The sequence below is a fragment of the Habropoda laboriosa genome, unplaced genomic scaffold, assembly GCF_001263275.1.
Source record: "Habropoda laboriosa isolate 0110345459 unplaced genomic scaffold, ASM126327v1 scaffold22, whole genome shotgun sequence".
Taxonomy (NCBI): domain Eukaryota; kingdom Metazoa; phylum Arthropoda; class Insecta; order Hymenoptera; family Apidae; genus Habropoda; species Habropoda laboriosa.
In genome coordinates, this window is record NW_017100261.1 from 2,729,539 (window position 1) to 2,744,402 (window position 14,864).

The following is a 14,864-nucleotide window of genomic DNA, read 5'->3' on the forward strand; positions in this document are numbered from 1 at the left end:
TATATGTAATGTCGATGCTTAGGGAAGCTTCTTGGTTTGGTGTTTGTATATTTCAAAAATGGGAGTAGAAGAAATGAAGCAATTAAGTTGGGAATTAATATCACATCTACTATATTCTTCTGAGTTGGTAGAAAATTTGTGAAATGACAGAAACTTCAAGAATAAATATCCCTTAAAGTTAAGATTAGATTAGTTCTTTAATCCAGAAGATAAGAATTCTTTTGGAAAAGGGACTATCATGTGATATTTCTTCTTCTTTTTTCTCTTCTTGTTTACTAGAAAATTTGTAAAATGATAGAAACTGTAAGAATATATATCGTTTAAAGTGAACATTAGATTAGTTTTTTTTTTGATCCAGAAGATAAAAATTCTTGTGTGATATTTCTTCTTATTTACTTACTATTGTATTCTTTTGTACTTCTTACTAGGCTCGGCCCGTATGATAATAATAATAATAAAATTGCCTGAAAAATGGCAAATAGTCTTTGCAAAAAGCTACTAGGAGTGCTATAATTTTTGCGTCCAAACTGAGCTTCTACAACGACATTACTTAAGTGACAGTAATTAATCATACCCTAATAAATCAGCCAAAGAGACAGGTGGTTCCGAGTCACCACCAGCTTCAGTCCTTGGACCTTCTTCACCAGTAGCTTCTTCCGGTGTACTCTCGCCCGTTTCTTCTATACTCGATTGAGGAGTAGATGTTGCTGATTCGTGAGGTGCTATCTTTATCTGTCCGCCTTCTTCCTTCGTTATATCCATTCCAAACGCTTGCACCTGGATCAGAACGAAAGTTGTTCTTCTATTCTTCCTATTATGTATAATTGGAAACGGACGAATATCTCGTAGATCGTTGAATATCGTCTAGTTAAGTCGTTCAGTGTAGTAGAAGGTCATAAATTGGTCATAGAGATCCTGAGGAGTTAGGTTAACGCGGATCGCGAGTCGTCGACAAGCTGAACTCTACGTGATCATGCTAAGGGCCCGAATTAGACCAGTCAGTACTGCTAAACTGACTTCTAGAAGTTCGTTGAGGAATTTGATTACGTAGGATTAATAGAAAGATGGGTAGACAAGGAAAACTGGGAGAGAATTCAAAAAAGACTGCCAAAAGGCTTTGTTTGGAGTTCTCAGACAGCACTGAGAGAGAATAAGAAAGGGAGACCACGAGGAGGAAGTGTAACTGGCGTGAGAGAAGGCTGGAAAGTGTTAGAGGAGTGTCAAATGGAGGATCTACTAGGGAAGAAAATTAAAGCAAAGCACTTGCTGAACTCTTTGGTTGGATGCTGTGATTATGATCAGCTTAGTGAGAATGACCTCATGAGTTATCATATTATGAATAAAGATGTGTAGTATCCTGGTAAAAAAAAATGAATTACCACTTCATGCATAAAAGAAACTACTAATACCACATGATGTCCTCCTCCATACCAAACAACTTTCCTAATAAAAATTTTGTCACGTCTTCAAGACAATGTCTGTGAGATATTGGTATAGTTGGGGCCACGATACAGCGAGGTCGTAAATTAAACTCTCAAGAATCGGCATCGATTGATGTTGCGGCACTCAAGGCCGTGTGTTGCAGTCTGTTTAAGGGTTCCAACAATAAACGAATGGTAGCATATGATTTGGTACTTCAAGTAGAAAATGGTATTTCATTTACAAATGGAAAATATGTTAATATTAAGCTACACAATCTTTTTGCACTTTCTATCTGTATATAACACGAGTAGATAAACTAAGATGCTAAAGACATCAATAAGACCTTTACCTGTAACCGTACTTCCAAAAGCGGCTTCCCCCAGAGGGAGAAACCCTAATTTGTCCTAGCTGCATACAGTTTTCAGTAAGTATATTAGAATCAGTTGACTTTCGCTGGATACAAGAATTCTTTGTACGGTCCTGACCATGGTTTCAAGTACTTATCTGCTCGTATTTCTGTCAATTTCGGGGTCCCGGCAGCTAAAACATGTTTACTTTGACGCCTAACCGATTTTACGACCTCGCTATATCCTGGCCCCGACTATACGTTTCCAGTTGAAAAGGACACTGTATATATTTTTCGAGTGGTTTCTCAAACCTGTAGATTCGATTCATCCGGCGTTGGCGGCAAAGCAGGCAAATGTCTCGACGGTTTCTCTTCCTCCTCCTTCACCTCGACCACAGGCTCCTCGACATGCGGTCCCTTCATCAACGCCAACAATAACCTCATAAAATACCCAATCACGCAGCCGACACCGAAGCCAGAGTAGTAGAACGCGTAGAAGATCATCTTGAAGAAGCCAATGAACAATTCCAGGATCGTCATCTGTTGCATCTCGGCGATCTTATTTTTGATATTGCTCGGGGAGAATATAGAGAAGAAGAAGTAAATGCTGTCCTTGAACGTTTGTATGCCTCGTCTGATAGGATCTTTGTTCCTTTCTTCGTCGTCGTCCGTCATATAAGTGTAAGAAGATTCCCTGGCTTTACCGATTCCTCCGCTCTCCTCCACAGCCATTAAAGCGCTCGCGTGTTGCATTTCAAAGATAGCGTCCTCGCAGAAGTTGATGAACGTCTCCAGTTTCTCCTTCTCTCCAGCTTCCACGACCGTGTTGTAGAAGTACGTCCTCTTCGACTCTTTGATCTGCGGTTTCTCCTGATAGGATCTTTGTTCCTTTCTTCGTCGTCGTCCGTCATATAAGTGTAAGAAGATTCTCTGGCTTTACCGATTCCTCCGCTCTCCTCCACAGCCATCAAAGCGCTCGCGTGTTGCATTTCAAAGATAGCGTCCTCGCAGAAGTTGATGAACGTCTCCAGTTTCTCCTTTTCTCCAGCTTCCACGACCGTGTTGTAGAAGTACGTCCTCTTCGACTCTTTGATCTGCGGTTTCTCCCATTGCTCGATGTTCGACTCCTTGATCTCGAAGTACACGCGCTCGATCTTCTTGTTTCCACCGAGGATCTCGATCCTGCCGAGGTACGGCTCGAAGTAGTTCAACACGGAGCCTGCCGTCTCGAGGAATCGAGCCAATCTGGGTTCGTTTGGCATGTGCTCCGATAGATTGGTCAGCAGGACGGCAAGATTGAAGCCGATTTCTTTGGCTGGCTCGTGGAAACGGTCCATGAACGCCACGTAGTCGATCTTACCGTCGTGGTTGGTCTCGCAGCAGGCCAACAGAAATTCGATTTCCTCGCTGAAACAATTTGTCTGTGATTTGCTCGATTTTCCACCTGGATAATGAAGTAATAGAACGATTAAAAATATGTTTTACTCGGTGTAGCTCTTCTGTTGTTCCATTTTCTCCTTGAAGTCCTTAGGATACACCCATCCATCGCTGTTAAGATCCACTTCCAAGAAACTGGGCGATGATACCAGGTCCTTCAGCTTCAAGAACATATCGAAGTATTTGAGAATTAGCTCGACGTTGCCAGCAGATTCTACCAGCGTGTCTACCATCTGTTTTCCAATAGTTCCATTCACCACGTTGCCTGAAACGACAAGATTTATGTAGCAATCGTTGAAACAGTTCGCGTAAAACGAAGTCGTTTATCGATACCTTCAAGCATAGAGAGCATCATAGTGATCATGTCTTTCTGCAAGTTCAGCAACTCCTTCAGAAGGTCCACTTGACTCGAGTGTTTGGATAACTTGTCTTGCATATGAGAGAACAGGAAGAGGAATCCACCAACAGCGTCCCACAATCGGGAATGAGCTAGAGCTTGTTGATTCTGTGCGCAAGGTCCTTGGATCACTTCGGTGAGAGTGTTGAATACTTGACTAGCGACGCCGATAGCTTTGAAGAAATTAGCTTTGCCCGCTGGGTCGATGAGTTCTTTGCTGGAATAGTGCCAGTAGAAGTCCATGATGGACTCTTGGAGTCGCAGTAAATAATCGACTGTGCAGATCACCACGTTCACCGTCGTTGTGTTGCCGGCTTGTGTTCTCAGATAATTCTGCCAGTCTGTTAACATTGAACGTCGCGTTAAGCATATCTCGTCAGTTTGTAAGAGTATGTTAGAGTGAGCGTTGGGACTGGCGCTGTTTTATGATCCGCAGATCGAGAGATGGAAACCCGGAGGCAAGAGAGGAGCGTCAAAATCAGAGATTGGTAATACGGGGCTCGTGGGCACCCAGGTGCCCGCCAAGCATTTTTAAAGTGCCGCCACTGTGCCAGATATTTTTACAAAATGTATCACAAGCCAGCCATTCGGAGTGTCCATTTTAATCAAAGGGTTGCCGATCTCTGGTCAAAATAGGTATACAAGGACGCGTTCGAAGAATGAAGCAGACTTCAGACTTTGGAAAGATTATCGCAAAGAACGGACACGAGGTGAAGAACGAGGAGGATAGAATTCCTGACTATATTTCTACCCCGAGCACCACCTCTTGCAGGTTCAGAAAAAAATTCATAGTACGATACTTACCAAGATTGTGTCCTTCGCAAGTCAGTTGAATGAATCGAAACAGGGCACAGGTGAACTCAGCATCGTGCATGTTCTTCTCTCCAGCAGCACCCTCAGAACCAACTCCAAGACCTTCAGCTTTCGTGTTCCTCTCGAAGGCGTCCAGATCTAGCACACTGCAGGAATTCATCAGACCAGCGATAGACGTAAAGAAACCAACGTCTTTCTTCTCCTTCAAGTGGTTCAGCATTCCTCGTTGGATCTCTATGTTACCACCTCTCAAGATGGAGATTCCCAATTCCAAAGTCTTCATCACCATCTCGCTAGGGACACCTTTGCAAGCTGATATGTGCAGCAGAACCATCTCTGCCACGCCACGATTCGCCAGGCGTGCTTGGTGGAACAGTAGCTTTTGCTTCTCCATTTCTTGTTCCTGGAGAATTGATAATTTGAAGTGAGTCACAGAGGTGTGACTGGTTTACAGGTGTGTTAGTTTTTGTTTGCGCGTCTTACCATGAGTTTGTGCATCGGTCTCTTTAGGAAAGCATCGAAAAAGCATCGGAAAATTGATTAATGTGATCAGGAATGTTAGCACTATCGTGTGAAACGAAGTGTAATGGGGTATATGTAAAATCGGCATTAATCAGGGATTCGGTCATTCTCGATGCAAGAATATTTACAAATTCGTATGGGTATGTGTGTTCTATATACGAGTAAATCTTGATCAATTCTACTAGATACTAGGATGAGCGACGTTTTGGGTAGCTGAATTCACTTTGACAAATGGTAACGACGGATTTTCGAGTCTGAACAAACGAGCGTATACATATGGAAGCATTGAATCTCCTCAAACGATTAGTTGCCCTTACCATAAGTAGCTTAGGCGACAGCTTCTACAGGGTTAGTACGTGAGAAAAAGATACGAAACTGTTAATAAATTTCAAAAGACACAGTATTATCTTCCATATTTCTATTCTCCACAGAAACAATGTACAGTAGGCACAAGAGTTTCGTTAGTATATTTTCAGGTAATTTTTCATTGTTTTTCTCAATGAATTTTCAAAGAATGCTTACGTGGATCGAGGCACCGCCTTCTTCTTCGCCTCCTCCACCCTCGTCTTCGCCTTCCTCTTCCTCTTCTCCGCAAGATTTCGATATGATTTGCGCGTAGCTCATGTAGAGAGGATCCTCTTGAAGGGCGCCAGATCTTTCTGTCATTGCGCCACGGCAGAACGTTGTTACTAGCTGCGTTAGAGGGTCTGGTTTGCTCTCGTCCTCGTCTTTGTCCATCTTCTTCAATTCGGCGTCCTCGAAAGATTGCTGTGACGAGAGAAGAATACATGTTGATACCGAAATTATTGAAATACAGTCGAGTCTCTTTTTATGCGGTTGATACGTTCCTCAGAAAATCGTGCGAAAAAAGACGAAGCTTACTCAGTGCAGAGAGTAGTTTCTTCTTTTTTCTTTTTTTTTTCCCTTTTTTCGAAAGTTGCCGCGCTTTTACGCCGTCCATTTTGAAGAAAACGTAATCTTAAGTTCAGTCGAGTTTTTTCTTATAAAAATTAAAAAAACGATAGAGTTGCTGAATACTCGGTGTTTTCTTCACCATCTCACATCATCTATGATATCGCTCTTACGGCATTAATTTGTTGCGAGCACAGCGACACTCCTCGCGTTCGAGTTAACCATTTCATTACTATTAGCGCCTGCAGGCGCTTTGAAAATTTACCCACGTCGTACAGTTCCCGCCTTTTGGCTTCTAGTCTAATTTAATCCTTAATTTTACCTTTCAAGTATTTCTACCTTAACGTAACGAAACGAATTTCCAAAATAAGAAATTTTGCAGCCGTGGTTAAAAATATACCGTCAGTCACCCACGTTACGCATTCAAATCTGCCGCAGCGAAAGGGTCAAGCTCACTCGAGCCGCGAGTCCGAGTATCCTACACCCCAAATTTGCATAAAATATTCTCTCCGCGTAACTTCAAAACCGAATCAAAAAAATACGCATAAAAAGAGACTTGTAAAAAATATTCCGTTTGGTTGGAAAAAACGAAACATTACCGTAAGGTCTTCAATCATCACTTCTTGGCCAACATTCTCATCCTGCAACCAGAGCTCGTAGTACGTCCGCGCAAAAATGTTTATAGCCCGATGCCTGCAATTACGACACGCAACAATTGTAATTGTCGAAAGTCGAAGTGTCACTAAAACGGTCACTTTACCTTCGCAGCTTGTAAAGTGGCTCGCTACGTAGACATGCAATCGCTGCCCTCTTTCTTGCCGCGCATAACACACGCTTCCAGCCATCTCGAGATGGTGGAGGTTTCGTTGCCTTTTAGCAGCATGCACACACAACTATAGTTGTTAGATCGCTAACAGATAATTACGCGTGGCATCGTTCATGGTTAATTCTCGCTACTCTTCTCAGATAAGCTTTTACGTCCAACACAAAAGAAAGAGTCAACGTATTGGTTACTGGTAGAAACGAAACTCAAAACTCCAAATCAAAATTAACAGCAAGTTCATACAAACCAAAGTGTAAGAGGACAGAAACGATAAGAAAACACAAAGTGTCACGGAACACCGGTAACTCGAATCGAACCAAAAGAGGATACCTGGGCAGGGAATGTAGGGAAGTTTGACGGAAACAAGCGATCACAGCTCGTTTACGTTGTATCGACACCACGGATCGATATTGACCCTTGCTCTGCTGTTGCGGATGATCTATCTACTCGAGAATACAAAATTCCTAAATGAATCGATCGAATCCTTCGAGAAGAAGAAGCTTCGACTATCCGAGTGACAATGATCTTTACCAAAACAGTACTCGAAATTTCATTAGCTATTCTTCAAAATTGTCCTGCACTTACCATATGCAGACCGTAAAGAACTTTAGCCATGTCGGTGATCCTTGCAACCACGTCTTCCAACTGTTGCGCCTTCACTGGTTCCATGGAATCCTTCTTTTGACCTAATTTGGAATACAGATAGTGTTGCCAGGACATTTCGTCGGCTGGATCGATCTTGTCTGGAAGTGTCAATTGAGTTTTCGCGAATTCAGCGATTTCGTACTCTGGCATCTTCTTCAGGAACCTGTCCTTGCAATGCTGCACCAATTCTTGTTCACGACCAGCGAATAAGTTCAGACCGACTGGCAGTAATCTCTTCAAGCAAGCTACCATCAAGGAAGCTTGCACTTCTTTGTCTTTGTCCCTCTTCTTGTCGCGATGTTTCTTCTTTTTCTGTTTTTCGAATGATTTTGCAAATTAGACAAATCCTTCGGCAAAGTACTGTTGGGAGCGAGAAAGATGTGATCCGCCTATGAGCCCCGAAATATGACCCAAAAAATGACAGTAGTTGGATTCCAATATCCGCGAGGAATATGGAAGTTTTACATTGTTCCCACTTATGTCTCGTGAAATTGAACACATTCTTAATACGCATAAGTATGAAAAGATAAAGGTATAGTCGGGGCCACGATATAGTGAGGTCGTAAAATCGGTCAGACGTCAAAGTAAACATGTTTTAGCTGCCGGGACCCGAAAATTGACAGAGATACGAGCAGATAAGTACTTGAAACCATTGTCAGGACCGTACGAAGAATTCTTGTATCCAGCGAAAGTCAACAGATTCTAATATATTTACTGAAAACTGCATGCAGCTAGGACAAATTAGGGTTTCTCCCTCTGGGGGAAGCCGCTTTTGGAAGTACGGTTACAGGTAAAGGTCTTATTGATGTCTTTAGCATCTTAGTTTATCTACTCGTGTTATATACAGATAGAAAGTGCAAAAAGATTGTGTAGCTTAATATTAACATATTTTCCATTTGTAAATGAAATACCATTTTCTACTTGAAGTACCAAAGTTTATTGTTGGAACCCTCAAACAGACTGCAACACACGGCCTTGAGTGCCGCAACATCAATCGATGCCGATTCTTGAGAGTTTAATTTACGACCTTGCTATATCGTGGCCCCAACTATACCGTAAACTGACGTGAAGTTAGCAAGTGTTTAATACGTTTTGCTGTGTAATTTGTGGAGAAGAGTCGAGAGATGTTTCCCAAACATCTCTGGGTTTCTTCGCCCTCGAGGGCAAGAGTAGTGCTTCGGCAATGTGGGCCCGCGCCCACTCTTCCTGGGACTTTCCCAGGGAATTAGGGGCTATTTAAGCGAACCCCGAAAAAGACACAAGGCTTTTTGTCGTAGACTTTCATTCTACACGCGTCGTGTTGTCAGGTCATCCCATAAGTCGTGTCGCCTCTTATCGCAGTTTATATAATCATCCGTATCTTGTTTCGGCGAACTGTTTATGAAAACTTCTATCTATGCTTTTCAAAAGGTATCCTCTCGTCAGTCTAAAACGTGCATTCGAAACATTCAGAGCAATATCTTCCATTTAAGAAAATTCAAACAACGAGTGTCGACGAAATTCATTTACGGCATTTATGCTGTATGAATTAAAAAAAGGCAGTACAGTGAAAAACGCCGTTAAAAATATTTGTGACGTTGTCGTATACCTCTCTCCTATCTTTCATTAGTTTTTAGTCATCCTGCCTCCTTTCCTTAACTGTAAACAAATCCGCATCATCCTAACGTTAGTCACCCCGAAACCTAGACCTCCACATCATCCTTTACTCATCGCTGAACCTAGACCTCACCGCTTCTCCCTACATTGACCTCTGAGCCCAACCCCTACTCTCGTACTTACCGAACCTATATCTAGAAACCTTTTCCGTCGAAACAGCAGATTTTTGTCTAGTGGTCTTCACGCACCGAACTGTCTAATAAAGTCGAATAGTACTACGCGCAGAACAGCTCCCTTATTTCGCCCCAGTTTCCGTCAGGCTCTCCTACCGCGTACCTATTGAATATAATAAACCAACGCCAAGGAATCGCGAGCCGCGGAATACAACAACGTGTACGGTAAAGATGTTTTAAGTGTAAGAAAATGTCAAAGGTGGTTTTCCAAATTTCGAAATGGGGTTTTGGATCTTTCCGATAAACCAGTTTTTAAATTCAAAATCTCAAGAATTTTTTGAAAATGGAATTAAGCGGTTGATTGAGAGACGGGATAACGTCGTTGAAAACGATGCACAATACGTCGACGATTAAAAGTAAATGTAAGATTATTTTATACTTAAACTCACCGTCAAAAAACGACACGACTTATGGGATGACCTAATACTTACGCGTAAAAACTAGTGTAAGTGTTAATTGAAGTGAGCAAACACCACGTCAATTCGAAAAATTTGAAAATTAAAATCTGTGTCTACGACAATGCCTCGCATTTCGGCACTCGCTATCGCTCTATCCCTCGTCTTGATCACTTTCTTTGCCACGCGTTGCCTACAAGCGTCGTCTAAGCAGATGTGACCCTTCGGCCAATTAGGGAAATGTGCGTTTGTCGTCTTTATGTGACTGTCCGCCAAGGTAGACCAACTGCGCTAGAGCCAATCATCTTTCCAGCTCCCAACAGTACAATCGAGTTTTTTATACCAACCTTGCCACCTCCAGAAGGCGTGGTTCCATCAGAAATGGCGGCAGGTCTCCTAGTCGCCGTTGGCATAATCAGCACCATATTATCAATCTCATTAGCCGATATGAAGTTCTGTTCCTCGCGCAAGAAGTACTGCGACTTGGACCAAATGTTAAATATCGCTGCCACGTGGTTGTACAAATCTTCCGCCTCTGGAATATTATTCCTCAGCCAGTGGTTCCTCTGCAGATCAACGTACTTAATCAGCAAAGGGTAAAACGAGTAGATGTCGCGAACCAAAAGTTGCCAATCCTCCTGTATCTGTGCCTCAACTTGCGACGTGTCGTCGGTGGAAGATTTGATAAAACCACGAAGAGATTCCTCTTTGTGGAACATATTATCCGTACGTTTCCTAACACGTTCGGCAAGTGGCAGGAATGGATCTTTCAGTAATTCCTCCGACGAATTGATGATGATCTGCTGTGTGTAGGCAGCGATTCGTGTCATCCAAGGAGCATTCTCGTTGCCGATGTTCTTCTTGATCAATTTCAACACGTTCTTCAGCAACTGATTCATGTGATCGCTGGTAACCATGCTGACGTACGTTCCTTCCGTTGGATTCACATTGTCCGGACCTTGACCCCACCAGAAGGGCAGGTAGGAACAAAGGAGAGGAAGAATAATGTCGACTACGTGAGGAAGATCGTTGTAAGTCTTGTCGGACTCGACGAACTGATCCACTTCGGTCAGAATCGTTTCTAACGTAGGCATACTCGACTCCATCTTCGACATGATGTCCTGCGCTTCCAAGGAATGATCGGCGATACGATTGAGAAGGGAATAGGGGTTGTGCTTGTTCAGATGAGGCTCTAAGAAGGCCACCGGGAAACAACTGGAGAAGGCACCTAAGCAGGAACCTAAGTTGGGCTTGTTACGCTCGATCTCTGTCTTCAGGTACTTCCTGTCGTGTGTCAGAGACGAGTCTACACCGAGAGTGTACAGAGACGCTAACATCTTGTACGATGCTACTTGAATTTCGTCCACTGGTAGAAAGGAAGATAAATTAAGTCGTATAGGCTAAAAATTCTATCGGACCCTAGCGAGAGTTCGTGCCCGATCTTCAGAGGCGGCAGGAACCTTATCGACTTCGTCACAGATGTTTGTTTCAGCGTCATGATACATTCCTATCGAAAGATACACCGCTTGTGTGTTATTTTCAGATCGGGCACGAACTTTTGCAATCGTCCAATATGTACAGGATGTCTCAGCTGATTTTCACGCCTTGATTTTCTCGTTATTATTACTCGTAGCGGAAAATGTTTCAGATGAAATTTAAACGGTGTCGAGGGGGGCATACTCTGGTGTTACTAATTCTTTCACGAGTGGAAAAGTTTCACTTTCATCTGAAACATATTTCGCTTTGAGCAATAATAGCGAGAAAATCAAGATGTCGAAATCAGCTGAGACACCCTGTAGATCCGATCTAAAAATTGTATACTTACGCAGCAAGTCGCTGCCATATTCACAAGCAGCCAAGTGATCGAACATTGCTGTTAATACCGGTAGGACTACGCTGTTAATATACGACAAGGACGTGGAAGTCTTCAAATGAGTGCCTCTGAGGTGACTGTACTTTCCTTCTTGAAGATTCGATATAGTGTGACCCAAATCGTCCGCGGTGTTGTTGAAGAAGGTCAACATAGATGTTCTGATGAACTCCGGACAGTTCTTCACCAAACTCTTCGCGTCTATGCCTTTGACTAGCACTTGAAGGCAGCGTACGGTGATCCTGACGTCAGGTCCGAAAGCAGCTAGCCTAGATCTCAGAAGGCTGGCTAATTTACAGAACAACGCTGCTACCATCTCTTTCTCCTTCAAGGAGGCAGCTCCAACGTTGTTGGTGGCCGTAGCCACGGCTATGAAGTAGTTCTTGTGTGTGCTGAAGTACTTCTCCATCAATGGAAGAACAACCTTGCTGAAGAATTTGATGTCTCTCGTGGAAGTCTTGAAACTGTTCCTTCGGCTGAACGTGTCGGATGGTTTGAGTAGTTTCATGTTGATCGTCGCTTTGTCCAGGTATGCTATCAACTTCTCGAGCAAGGAATAGGCGAATCGCAGTTCCACCGAGGTTCCAGCTGTCGCTACTTCGGAATCTCCGCCTCTGTTAGGCTTGTGAAGCTTGTAGCCTTGGTATTGCAAGTATTTGAGGAATTCCTGGGAACGTTCGCGATCCTTGCGTTTCTCCTTGTCTGTTAGGAGATCGTATGGGACCAGCTGAGGGTGAATTCCACCTCCTGCGAAGGATATTAATAGTTTTGATTAGGTGTTTGTTCTTTGGTGATGAAGTAGAACGATTTATTTCGATCTTTTCATGCTAACCACAAGTGATGAGCTCTTCCTTCTTCTTCTTTGCCCAGATGTCGTGTGCATTGTCTGCAAGACGCTCTGCCATGTTCTGCATTTCTCTGCTCAGAGTTAGGTTCGTCATGTCGACTGGGTGAGGATTGTAGTTGAAAGGATTTGCTGAATCACCCTAAAATTGTTACAGTAACTTTGAAATTATGATTTGATTGATGTGTCATGATAAAGTGTGTTAATTTTGATTCGACTTACTTGACTTTTCGATGATCTTCTCATGGAACTTCGATTAGTAGAGGGTACATCCACCTCAGCGTGCTCAACGCTCCAACCTATAGCTAGCAGAGCTTTCAAGCTCTCTCTAACTGGCTCTTTGTATCGTTCTCTCTCGTAGTCGTTTAGCATATTGTAGGGTTTCAATCTTGGATGAGTCTTGTTCATGTCAGACCATTGTTCACCGTACGTCCAACCGTTTTCTAGCTTTCTGCTAGCCCAAGCGTCGTGATAGTGCTCGGAGAACTTTTGTACTATCTGGTTGAGGTCGTTGTTGAGGACCACGCTGTTAGGTTTAAAAGAATATTAATTTCACATACTCTTTAACAATATTTAACAATAATAATACTGAATATTTATTCCACGATTCTTAATAAAAAATGATAAAATACCTCGAGGTGTTGATTGGTTGAGGATTATAAGGTCCATCAGGCGACTGTGCAGAGGCAGATTTGCTTCCATACCACTCGTCGTCGTAATTCTTCGACAACGAATAATCAGGAGGTAAAGCACAACCGATAGCTGTGAGACAAGGCAGAGCTTTCCCGAACAATTCCGGATCGTAGTCCATTTTGGACAAGGAATCGAATATGTTAGTGAAGAGAACCATGGTCAGACGTTTCTCTTCGTCGCTCGATGCACCGTATGCGCCTTGTCCACCGGTTGAACCGTAATATTTCGCGCAACGTTCATAATGCAGTGTCAACAACTGTGAATAAATCACAAAAATTTTCAATTCTCTCAAATTTCTAACACCTACACGCTATAAATTATGTATACTTACCCTGAGAGCAACGGTTGTGTATTCTGACAGTTTGGACACGTCTACGGTCAGCTTTCTCAGCAGTTTCAACAGCATGCTGGGTTGCATTTGGCTAAAAATTAGGACGAATTAGACACACATTGTGCGGAAAGAGGGAGAGAGAGAGAGAAAAAAATCAGGATAATCGAGGACGGTAAATACTATAAGCGCAGTTACCCTCATAGCATATACAGATACTGCGACTATAATCGTAGGCGATAGTTAGCGGTTTTAAAGTAATATTGATCAAACTTACGAGACATTTAGCTCGTGGACGTCTCTTGTTAAGCAACAAAACGAATCTGTTAATCATTTCAAAGGAGTTCCGAGGAAAGATTTGCTTACCTGGTCAATGCCACGAGAAAGTCCGACACCGCTTCACGTTGACCTTTCGTCAGCATCCTGTTCTTGCTCAATCGGTAGACAGTGTGTAACGTTGCGTCTAACAGGCTAGCGTAATTGTCCGCCTCGTTGTAGAACTTGGAATGCTTGATCAACAGAGGTAGAATACTGTTTCCAATGTATCGGTTCATCGCTAGCGCCATGTCAGACTCGTAGCCATCGTTCTGGAGAGAATAGTCCAAATTGATGAAAGTGTAAAGATCCTAGGTTTTGTATCTATAGAAGGTGTCTCAGATGTTACGAACGCATAAATTATTTCCAATGGTATAAAAATTAAAAAAAAAATGAGCAACAGGAGTTTATGCCGTTTCAAGGCTTGCATTTGGCGATGATAAGAAAAATTCCACCCAAGGTCATATTGAAGGTCGTTCCAAGGTCATTGCCATCTTTTGCATATTAATATTTACTTTTTATTATTATTTATTTTATTATCGTCAAAGTGAATTCAGCGTCCCGTAATATTATCTCCTCGAAGTTACCTTAACCCTTTGCGATCGGTGCCGCCATAGTGGCGGCATTTCAATTTTGTTCTAGAAATCGGTGTCGCCGCTATGGCGGCATGATCTTTGTTTTGTCAAGTATCATACTTTGGAAAATTACAAAAATTAAAACGTTTTATTTTTATGCACTATAACTAGTATGTATTAAACAAAATGTATCAGTTTCAAAATATTCTGTTTTTCAATATCCTTATATATATAATAAATAAACTATGCAAAAATAACTTTGAAAATTTAAATTTGCTTCGACTAGCTGATAGTCCAACCAGAGAAATATGCCGATCGCAAAGGGTTAAATAGTAAATGAAAAATATCGATGACCTTGGAATGACCTTCAAGATGGCTTTGACCAGACTTTTTCATGGTCGTCAGATATACGTTCCCAAACCATATATGTATAAACTCCTTTCAGTCATTTTTTTTCTATTTTCAGTACCATTGGAAATAATATATGCGTTCATTATGTGTGAGACTCCCTGTATATTGAATTTCCACGTTTCGTTTACCCTATCCAACATAGTGGCAGCTCTGAGATCAGGCAAGAAAGCCTCCTCCAGTATCTTGAAGAACAGCTCCTGGGTTTCGATGCCGTAAACTCGTTCCAAGAACAGCACAACGCTCTGTTTGTGTCCAGGAATCAAACCAGACGGCATATCGCTCTTTGG

General features: G+C 42.4%; 1 protein-coding gene across 1 annotated transcript in view; it reads right to left on the bottom strand.

Moving 5' to 3' along the window:
• The window catches only part of LOC108572619 (ryanodine receptor), a 54,180-nt gene that overhangs the window by 2,655 nt on the left and 36,661 nt on the right, over positions 1–14,864 (bottom strand). Inside the window, 21 exon segments of the mRNA XM_017934875.1 lie at positions 527–777; positions 2,081–2,609; positions 2,843–3,175; positions 3,254–3,470; positions 3,539–3,943; positions 4,407–4,818; positions 4,899–4,919; positions 5,255–5,278; positions 5,460–5,705; positions 6,449–6,542; positions 7,003–7,115; positions 7,258–7,629; positions 9,889–10,907; positions 11,367–12,158; positions 12,244–12,397; positions 12,478–12,781; positions 12,888–13,204; positions 13,280–13,370; positions 13,554–13,577; positions 13,643–13,863; positions 14,706–14,864. The exon segment at positions 14,706–14,864 is cut by the window's right edge and continues 20 nt beyond it. Coding sequence (XP_017790364.1) covers positions 527–777; positions 2,081–2,609; positions 2,843–3,175; positions 3,254–3,470; positions 3,539–3,943; positions 4,407–4,818; positions 4,899–4,919; positions 5,255–5,278; positions 5,460–5,705; positions 6,449–6,542; positions 7,003–7,115; positions 7,258–7,629; positions 9,889–10,907; positions 11,367–12,158; positions 12,244–12,397; positions 12,478–12,781; positions 12,888–13,204; positions 13,280–13,370; positions 13,554–13,577; positions 13,643–13,863; positions 14,706–14,864 — 6,098 coding nt within the window.